The sequence below is a fragment of the Triplophysa dalaica genome, chromosome 3, assembly GCF_015846415.1.
Source record: "Triplophysa dalaica isolate WHDGS20190420 chromosome 3, ASM1584641v1, whole genome shotgun sequence".
Taxonomy (NCBI): Eukaryota; Metazoa; Chordata; class Actinopteri; order Cypriniformes; family Nemacheilidae; genus Triplophysa; species Triplophysa dalaica.
In genome coordinates, this window is record NC_079544.1 from 12,771,568 (window position 1) to 12,783,003 (window position 11,436).

The 11,436-nt window shown below is 37.5% G+C and overlaps 1 protein-coding gene across 1 annotated transcript; it reads left to right on the plus strand.

Moving 5' to 3' along the window:
• Positions 1-1,862: 1,862 nt before the first annotated feature.
• Positions 1,863-10,662, plus strand: gadd45aa (growth arrest and DNA-damage-inducible, alpha, a). Its single transcript, XM_056742792.1, has 5 exons — positions 1,863-2,066; positions 2,524-2,625; positions 2,708-2,861; positions 9,450-9,512; positions 9,933-10,662. The coding sequence occupies exons 1-5, from the start codon at positions 2,026-2,028 to the stop codon at positions 10,044-10,046; spliced, it is 474 nt and encodes a 157-aa protein (XP_056598770.1). The 5' UTR covers positions 1,863-2,025; the 3' UTR covers positions 10,047-10,662.
• The last annotated feature ends 774 nt before the right edge of the window (positions 10,663-11,436 follow it).

The following is an 11,436-nucleotide window of genomic DNA, read 5'->3' on the forward strand; positions in this document are numbered from 1 at the left end:
ATTGATTTAATTAAGCACGCGTCTCATTTTATGCATTATTGAACAACTTTTCTGTATTTACTGTAACGTTAGTATTTCTCCGCCTCACAATATTTTAAATACTTACATTTTAGTCATTTAGTCATACTTATTGTGGAAGTGCTTAATCTGAAACATTTTTATCGCAATCTAAGTTTGAAACAAGTAGCCTAATTATTCAGTAGTATTCATTGATGCGGAAGTCATACTAAGAAAAAATATTAGAATTAAATTATTAGAAACTTACTGTTGCAATTCGGGTTAAGGTAAGGAGATCGTTTTGCTTTCAAACTGATAACATATAAATGAACGCATTTGTGGGTTTGTCCTCATGGTGTCACTGTTGGGTTACAGTTCGTATTAGCTCGATCACAGCAGCGATTTTGGTCCTTGAGTAACAACATACAAAATACCACCACAATAGAGTATTTTTAACATAAAGTAAACGTGTTCAATGATCGATCGTCAAATAATGCTTTTAAATTTATGTAAAATGTAATTATTTCTTTCGATAGGCCTACACGATTTTTGCATATTGCATAAACCGTTTGGTAAAACATCCTTGCCCGGTTATGTCAGTAGGGCTGGGAATCGATTCCAAGTCGTTGAGAATTGGGTAGAATTCAAAGCTTGGAATCGATTCCAATAAAGGAATCGACTCCTATTTAAGAGCCTTCAAAAGCACATGCCCCGCCCCTTAGCCGATGTCATTGGTCAACAGTCCAGACTTCAGAAAAATGTATGGATGAAGTCTAGAGAAAAGGGTAAGGCATTAAAGATTCTGCATGTATGAATTAAAGCGAAAGCTTTGTTTGCACACACAATGCAGATATTATATGAAAAAAGCATATTTACGTTTGTATCTTCAAAGGTACAGTAAACGGTATGTGCGTGAAGAGAGTTGCATGTAGGCTTTATAAAAGACCAACATATTTTCTTGGACGTCTGTTTAAAGCAGTTAAAGCTGAACAGAGCTTTTTCAACACCTGACTGCACTTTTGACATTAAATGAGAACCGTAGAAAGAGCAATAGTAAAAACACGTGTGTGACTCTATTAGGGGCGATTAACATTTCATGTCTTTTGCGCGCGCAAGTGCGGGTCATTTTACTAGAGAAAGAAGCGCGGCTCGCTTTTTCCCGCGCGGTTTTAGAGGCGAAATGTGAATCGCCCCGTCAGTAAAGAAAAATAGAGCTACTTAGTACCTGATCTCTAGAAATCTGTCTGTCATTTACACGTATATGCGCTGTATCTTACATATTTTTAATACAATTTCCTGATTTACGGTATATCTATATTCCACAAGTATTTTTGTGTACACTGCTGAATAACTTTAAAAATAAGTTAAATTTAACCAGTGATTTATTTTGAAAACAGCTAGTAAAAAATATTATAAATGAAGCATTGGAATTAAAGGACAAGATCGACATATTTGGTTAAGGTTTTTGTTATAGAAAGTTTAAACGATTAATAAATTAATAAACGTGACGGCTTAGAAATTGTTTCATTACAAATACAAATCTGTAGTAAAAAGGGTAATTGACAGGGAATTGAGCGGGAATCGGAAACAGCAGCTAGGAATCGATTCTTGGAATCGATTCTTTCGATTCCCAAACCAGGAATTGGAATCGACTCCAAGATTTTTTTGAATCGAACAGCCCTACATGTCAGCGCAAAGTTTTCCAACGAGGTTAAAACAACGTCAGCCAATGTGACCGGTAAAGGACTGGACACGCCCTAACAACTTAGATGGACCAATGTAAACTGTCGACTTTTGTTAGTGAAACATTGATAACCAATCACAATGTTTTGTTATCTTTTTATTTACATATGTCCAATAAGGATAAGTGTACCGAAACTGCTTTCGCTTCTCTTCTCGGGAAAATTAAATCTAATGTCACGCCGCGCAAACGTCAGAGACCCGGCCGGTTACAGTTAAAGAAAGACCAAGTTAAACTTGTGGATTTACACCTTGTGGAAAGATAGTACAGTTCGTTCTGGATTTAACATGACTTTTGAAGAACTAAGTGGAGATTACTCGATTGAAAGGTAAATTCGTATTTTATCTAGACAAAATTATTATAATTATTATAGGAATTTGCCTAGATTTAATATCATCCTCATACAAATTAACTGGCAAATGAAAGATATTAGATGTTTAGTCGTTTCTTATTAAACAATTAAACAATGTCAGTAATTATTTTACTGACATTTGTAAACTAATGAAATGATGTCAGCCGTAGGGTCACGGTAGCTCGCTCACGAGACTCAGATCTCTAACGAGACTTTTATGACATGCATCGAGCTGCAGCAGAACTTAGTTTATTTATTTGTTCTCTTATAATTCATTCGGCAAGTTAGTCATATGTTTAAACTAGCAATTTAAAAACACTGCAATTCAAGTATTATCGTTGTATATGATCAACAGCCATTTAAACTAGATGCACTAGATTCTCTTGTTTGATGAAGAACTAAAGATAACATGTCCGTATTTGGGCTTTTACAGGATGGATTCGGTATCTAAAGCTGTAGAGGAGGTCCTGCGCTCCGCATTACTGCAGGGCTGTATTACAGTTGGGGTCTACGAGGCTGCAAAATCACTCAATGTGTACGTTTCGTATTTCTGACCACTTTTTGACAGTTTCAAAAGGTCAAACCAAACTAAAGTGAATTGTATCTGTTCCATTCAGTAATCCTGATAACGTGGTGTTATGCATCCTGGCCACCGATGATGATGATGTGAAGGATGTTGCTCTTCAGATTCACTTCACTCTCATTCAGGCGTTCTGCTGCGAGAATGACATCAACATCCTGCGGGTGAACAACACGCGCCGCCTCGCGCACATACTGAAGGAGTTTTTTATTTTATTTTAATACATGTTATTATGTTTTTATCTTTACTCTTTATTATTATAGTTTGATTAACATAATGTGTGTGCCTTAATGAATTGAAGGGTTTTTATTAAATCTTACAGCATAAATATGTACACTAACAATGTTTGATATATGTCTCATGTAACCAAGGGTAAAATCTAAGCCGGTATATTAGAGTGCAGGACACGAGGTTCAACAGGATACAAGAATGTGTGGGGGTAGCAGCTGATACGGCCTTGGGGCTGGGAGGAAGAGATATGAGAAAGTTGGATGTAGTGTGATGTTTTTCAGAGTTCTAAGAAAGCAGCCGTTTGGAGGAGATCACTCGACGTTGCGTCACTGAATGATTGGATAAGAAAGAGGTCCATCAAACTCAACCCAGCCTTACCATAGGCCCAGGACGAGAAGCAAGCCTCAAGACACACCTCACACATACACACATAAATATGTAAACACAACAGGAAACGGGGCTGTTCTTTGATTATACTCTGTGCGGAGAGTGAGTGAGCAGGACAGCCCAGATCTGTGAATCAAACCAATAAACTTCTATTATTGTACCAAATGTCCAGTAAGACCAATTTTTGAACGCGCAGGACATCGTTTGTCCGTCAGATGGTGACACCGACGTGATTGGCTAAAGGAGGACATTTCGGACAATCTTTAAAGGCTAAAAGGTGGAAAAACCGAGAAGGAACATCTTGTGTTCAACACAACGTCCGGACGAAAATGAAAGGTGAGCAGAGACCTGTTTTATCGAACATCTGCTGATTGACTACTCTAAATTGTTTGTGTTGAATTGCAAATATTCCTGATCATTTATTGATTTTTTGACAAATTTTTGTACAAGAGTGAAGTTTATTGGATTGAACATTTATAAATTTATTTTGGGTTCGAGTCCCTTGGTTGTATTAATAACCATAAATTTATTTTGGGTTCGAGTCCCTTGGTTGTATTAATAACCATAAATTTATTTTGGGTTCGAGTCCCTTGGTTGTATTAATAACCATAAATTTATTTTGGGTTCGAGTCCCTTGGTTGTATTAATAACCATAAATTTATTTTGGGTTCGAGTCCCTTGGTTGTATTAATAACCATAAATTTATTTTGGGTTCGAGTCCCTTGGTTGTATTAATAACCATAAATTTATTTTGGGTTCGAGTCCCTTGGTTGTATTAATAACCATAAATTTATTTTGGGTTCGAGTCCCTTGGTTTTATTAATAACCATAAATTTATTTTGGGTTCGAGTCCCTTGGTTTTATTAATAACCATAAATTTATTTTGGGTTCGAGTCCCTTGGTTTTATTAATAACCATAAATTTATTTTGGGTTCGAGTCCCTTGGTTTTATTAATAGCCATAAAGTACCAAATTGGGTTCGAGTCCCTTGGTTCTGGAAACCATAAATTTATAAAATTGTAAATTAATATTTTCTGTGATTTCTTTGGTACATTTTCTTCTATGTTTTAAATTGTGTATATATGAGCAAATTAAAATCCTGTTAGGAAACAGGTCACGTGGGGGGTATGAATGCATTGTAATATATTTTTTATGTTGTTGTATATTGTATTGTGACACAGAAAAAAAACCCCAGGAGTAAGAGAGAGAGAGAAAAAACCTCAGCCTGTGAGACTCTGCGTGTGTGTGTGTGTGTGTGTGTGTGTGTATGTGTATAAAACAGAGAAAGAATGGCAGAATATGAAAGGGAATGTGAAAACTATGGAGGTATGTTGATTTTAGACCAGTGGCAAAGTGTAGTGGATATGTTAATAGCTCAGGTGGAGCCTAAGTGTCATAAAAAAGAAAAGAAAATATGGGAGAATAAATAGAGTCAGATGTGTATTGAGAACGGGTGGGACACACCTTAAAAAATTTTGTGTTCCTAGCACCAAAAGCCAGTGATATGGAAAAAAGAGCGCATGTGAGACTGAAAAGACATGTTGAAGAAGGAAAAACAAGACATTTTAGTCAAGAAAAGAAATTGCAAGATGAATTAAGAATATGGACACGCATTGCGTTTAAGGCCACTGCTCTGAGTCCGGTTAAAAGAGAGGGGGGAGAAAATGTGCAGACAAAGAAGTCAGGGAGTCAGGGAACAAACAGTATATTACCCACCCCCAAAACTATATCAAGACTTGCAACTATTGACAAAACCACAACCGTATGACGCAAAATTGCAGCAAGTTTTGGTAAAATTAAACCAAGGAAACGTAGTAAAAAATTGCCTGACACAACGTTTGATATAAATGAAATAAGACAGCAATTACACCAACTAACAAGATTAGTCAGTGGAACAGCACAGCAGTTAGCCCCCGAGGGAGAAGAACAGGGAGAACACATTCCACAAGGGGAGGGTGAAGAGGAGTGTGGGGAGCTAATAAATCACCCCCTGTTTCATTGCATAGCCGACAGAGTTTAGATAGTGCATCACATTGAAAGCACAATTGGCACATGCAGCTCATTTGAATTGTGCTAACTACTATCTAAGTTTCTTCCTAGATGTATCTGAAACAGGAAGCAGTGCACATGGGCACCTCACGAACATCCCACTGTGTCCAACTTCAAGGAAAAGGCGACACGTGGTACCATTTGTCTTCTTGTGCTGCTTGTTATTCCCCAAACAGGTCTCTGGAATAGACGGCTGTGGACCTGAGATCTCAGGTCCAAGAGAGGGAGGGTGTTGAAGGTGAAGTACAAGGGAGCGCAGAAAAAGGAACATTGGTCATATAGAAGAAAGGTGACATTTGAACCTCTAGCGCATTGTGTAAGTGAAGATTGTGCATATGGGGCAGGCATTGCAGTAATATTTAAGAATAAATATGATGAAAAGTGAAGCATCACATGCATTTCTAACTTGCATGGGTCAAACCCATTTAAAGACTCATAGAATACTTCTATTTGTATTTCATTGGTCCACTACCCAGTGCCAAAAAGGGGGGGTATACTTTTTATACTTTTTCATTAACACTATAGATACAAGTGATAGTGAACCATCTGTTAAATATCACACAGAAATTCCCTAGTCCTTACAGGCCTCAAAGATCTCAAATGGACAGGTGTGGGTAGTGCCATAAAAAATGAATTGCTAAATAGACAGCACCACAACATATGGACTGATATTTAACCCACAGATTTGACTGAATTGAGAGAAAAAAAAATGTATCTCTGTCTGTTATCCTAAAGTCTTTCTTTTCAGGTTGATCACTATGACTCCTTATAGAGTCCAGATACCAGAGAGGTGTCTTAGAACCTGAAATGGAGGAGATGGGTGAGATAATACTTCAAGGGGTCATTCACACTTCACAGTTACATCACAGAAGTAGTTACACGGCCTCCCGGTGTAGCACCGGATCCAAATTGTGCAACACAGATTGTTGTAGATACCCATCTCCCAGACATGAACATATAGCATTGTGGACAAACTTTCGCCAGTACAACCTCATAAAATGATTATCTGGCATAATCTTAAAAGTTATCCAGACTCAAAACACCACACATCGCCTAGGATGATTAGTCTAGATTTAAAATATGATACATAAGAAGGATCTATAGCCTGTCATGCATACACACAACTGTATAGCATCTCACACATAGGACAAACTCATGATGCTGATTTAATTATAAGATAAAACCTGTTGTTACAATTATGTTGATTTATTTGAAACCTTGCAATGTATATAGTAAATTTGCATGGTTATAGTTTTATGTATGGTAAATGGTTTGATTTCTGATGAAGAGAGGTGAAATTGAAAATTTGTGCAATTTTCAATTGAAATCATTGGCATTGTTCCAAACCAGATAGCACACTGGTTTTTAACATATGTCTAATGATATGTTTAAAGAGTGGTTAGATCTGAAGTGCTGGCGCTTCTGCAATCGGCCTCGCAATTCTCAATCAGATTTTTACCATTGAACATGAGATGGCGTACTGTACACATCAACATTCACAGATTTTTTTTTTTTGACAACAGCTATATTAGAGATTCAGAATATGTCCTAATACTTCTTTGTAACGATAGATCTGCAGGGTTAACTCGTATTTGAGTATTCTGAATTACTATTATGGTTATTAAAATGAGTTATATAACTATACCATATTATGCATAACGTTGTATCTGGATTTTATAAATACATGAAAATACATTTATAAGCATACTGTAGATTTGTATTTTGGTTGCAATATATTTAAAAGATATAATTATGAACTATTATTTTATGATGTATACCACTGGAGAATATGCCAGTTAAATTGACTTTTGCCACTCTTCCTATAAAATACTCAGAGTATCTAAATTCCACTATAGTAGTGAAGAATCAGGTAATCAAATGGGATCACTTTATGTGGCTTTGGATGAAATTGAGACCTTATTCACCACTCGCACCAGGTACCATGAATTTTTTTTTATTGTTGTAACCCTTCATCATCTTTTCCCAATTTCTATGGTCATCAGTGTTCAGTTGTTGTATGCTTATGCAGATGCCATTCAGGTGTCTCATACACAATGATGTGTTATTAGTGAGATGAATTCCTTAACCTAGGGAGCTGCGCTGCAAACCATACCTTCTACTTAGATGTTCCTAAGGATAAATGGGTCAGATAAATATCATGGGGAGGATACTACTACACACAGATGTTTCTCTTCGGTGGGAAGACACCTTCTGCAAATAGAGCACATGGGCTCTGACTGAATGGACTTGGTACAACAAATTATATTGCAGACTATCTGACTTAGGTGGAAACCAACCTGGGCAAAAGAACAGCAAAGATCCACCTGCTCTGCACAGTACCAGCTCTACAGAGACTTCTAAGGTAATAATTGATATACAAAGACCAAAAAATGCCTAACTGTGTCCCCTTAGGGACTGCTCTGAGATTGCCCCAAGGGGTCAGGGGAGGAACTGTAAGGCAGCTGGAAAAGTGCAAAGAATTAAGGTTGTTTGTAAAGCTGGGACTAAACAATCAAACACCATTTTGTTGCTAGATTCTGAGGAATGATATCCTGCCCTCCCCTAAGGTTTTGTTGATTCCCAAGAATTGAACCCCATCTTCTTATCACACCTCTCCCCTTCATCTCTTCAGGCCCTGATCACTAGAAAAAAAGTTTGATGATTAATGTTTGGTATTGTTTTAAAGGTCATGGTGCGATGGGTGAAAGGGTCTAGTTCTTTCAAATCTAACATGGAGTATATTAAAACTGTTTAAACTTTAATCCATAACCTGCACTCCTCTAAAGAGGATTGGCTTTATCTGGGAATCCTGTTCACAGATAAATTGGCATCCCATTTGATGATCTCGTCAGCCACGAGTTAAACTAAATTTCACAGTGACCATTGTATTCACAATGAACATTGAGTACAGTATATCATTCTTGGGTATAAAAGGTGCATTGGCAAAAGACTCACGGAAGCTTCTTTAACCAGAACTTCCCACACTGCAACTGTGAGTCTTGATTTTACCAGGTATGATAAACTTTGAATTATTATTTCATTTTAACCATATAATTGTGTCTATGGCTGTGTTTGTGGGCATACTGGTAACTTGTGGATGCTGTTGTGTGCCGTGTATTAGATCATTATGTAACTGCCTAATTGTTACTGCAATTGAAAAACGAGAGCCCCCACCATATGTTATGCCATTGTTGACCACAGACCACTATCATGATGACAGTGAGGAAGAGGACAGCCATGTGTATAAATGTGACATTTAATACGTCTTGTATAATCTTACTTCATTATTTTCATAGGTGTGACTTTTACTGTGTTTCATACATTTCACTTCATTTATTTGATAGACGTGTACTGCTATATGCTTATCCGTTGAAACTATGACACTATAATTATTGTGATGTACCCCGTATAATATAGAGGGTAACCATGTGGGATATGTGTTAGTGACCTCTTGTTCAGAGGTCAAGAGAGGGATTGAAGGAGTTTTTTATTTTATTTTAATACATGTTATTATGTTTTTATCTTTACTCTTTATTATTATAGTTTGATTAACATAATGTGTGTGCCTTAATGAATTGAAGGGTTTTTATTAAATCTTACAGCATAAATATGTACACTAACAATGTTTGATATATGTCTCATGTAACCAAGGGTAAAATCTAAGCCGGTATATTAGAGTGCAGGACACGAGGTTCAACAGGATACAAGAATGTGTGGGGGTAGCAGCTGATACGGCCTTGGGGCTGGGAGGAAGAGATATGAGAAAGTTGGATGTAGTGTGATGTTTTTCAGAGTTCTAAGAAAGCAGCCGTTTGGAGGAGATCACTCGACGTTGCGTCACTGAATGATTGGATAAGAAAGAGGTCCATCAAACTCAACCCAGCCTTACCATAGGCCCAGGACGAGAAGCAAGCCTCAAGACACACCTCACACATACACACATAAATATGTAAACACAACAGGAAACGGGGCTGTTCTTTGATTATACTCTGTGCGGAGAGTGAGTGAGCAGGACAGCCCAGATCTGTGAATCAAACCAATAAACTTCTATTATTGTACCAAATGTCCAGTAAGACCAATTTTTGAACGCGCAGGACATCGTTTGTCCGTCAATACTCGGGGGCGCGGGCAAGCACGGAAGCGAGCAAATGGATCTTCACTGCATCCTGGTCACTGTGAGTGCTCCGTTGTTGCATAAATATGTTGTGTGTCAAGACTTCATTACGTGTGTGTTTAGAAATTTTAATGGGAAGAAAAAGTGTAAATAGTTCTGTGAACGCCACGTGAGTGTCTCGTTCTAGAGACTTGCCAAGACATGCCCATGTATAACTGACACTGTCAGGCATCCACATCACCCTGTTCTGTACTAATTCGTATGCAAATACAGCTGTTTCTAAGTTTAATTTAGCTGGTTGGGATCAAATGAACAATCTGGTATGCATCATTGCATTATAACTGAAAAGGTTTGATGTATGTTTTAAACACTTGCATATTTCTAAAATCCAAATTTATTGTCAGATCAGATGAGTGTTAAGAGTCTTCACACTAGTAATCTACTCCAAACTAATTTTAATGTCATCTTTTGACATTCACAGGTTCCACATGCATCCGCATGGAAAAACACAGCTCTGGGAAAAGTGAACCGCTTCTGCAGAGAGTGTCGCTGTATGGATCAATGGGTGCCATGTATTAACCTTCCTGAGCGATGAATATGACTTAAACCAAGAGAGGAGAATATCGATCAATAAAAAGATCATAAAAGCTAAAAACATGATCATAGAAAGGACTGACAGTCGACACCCGTTGAGCGGGGGACTAACCTTCAGAATGATGTGGAGGTGTAGCATGTTTTTGCTATCTGAGATGATTCATCAGTTTGTGGGACATTTTGAGGATGTCAGCTGAAGCTAATTGTGAATGGAAGTGAGCACTTAAGTATCTTGTGAGATTTGTTGGTGGGGTGTCATAAAGCACATCGGTTATTTACAGGATGAAACCTTGTTAACAAATCATTGGTTGTTTGGAAACCTGCTGCCTACTATCCTTTGTATCTCTGCCATCATTTTGAATTGTGCATTATCATTACACGTTTGTTAATGTTGGAAAGGAAACTACTATTAAGGGAATTTGCTTCTAAACCACTGAGTTGAAAACTTCACAGTATCCTGTGAGAAAAGTTTTTTATACTTAAGTTAATTGTTCTTCCTTGGTCTTTAAATTATTGCTATTATATTTAAAAAACTATTTATGTGAAAACTTTTTATACTATAATATACAAATTCCACGGATGTACTGTGTCTTGTAATAAAATTTCTTTGAGCGAGACGGTAACCAGGTGGAGTTATTCTTTTGGAGCGTTCTAGAAAAGCGAGAGGAAGACTAAGAGAATTGACCAGACAAGGCTACACAACCCTCGCTCATTACAGATCAGTGAGGTCACTCGGGACTCAATGGCCTTCGTGACTCTATATTACAAATAGACAAAAGCCATCCAAGCTTTTCTTTGTTCTGCTTTAGGTAGCGTGACAACGGGGTCTATTCATCATAGCAAGCTCCTTTTACAGCAGAAACAAATTGCACAGGTTTCACTTGCCATACTGATTGCATAAGAAACATTATTTGTATATCAAGTTGGGTTTTAATCATGCTATTTTTACAGAATACTAGTCACAGCTTAATGCAGTTACACTTAACCCAAGCCTATCTGGAGAATAGAAGTGTTTAGAGAATGTCCCCTGTAAACTGTAGTCCTTTTGCCCTTTAGTTCAGAAAGTGTGACACGTCACATGATTGGCATTAGGTCAGATTTCTAGAAGACCAGTAAATGAGTTGCATAACCCACTCCCTCTACAGAAAGTAGATGAAGCAAGGTTTGACTAATGTCTAAGTAATGCAAGGCAGGGAAACCCCAATCATGAGACAGAAGGCACCTTTGTACAGAGAAACTTTTATCTCAATGTAAGTGCCATCAGTACCCTTTTTAGTAACAGCTGCTTTGTTTCAGTTTTTGACGCATTTCAAATCTTAAAAGCAGCTATTTTTAGATTGTAGGCATCACAACACGAATCTTGTGATGTAATAAAGCCACAATTCACGTCA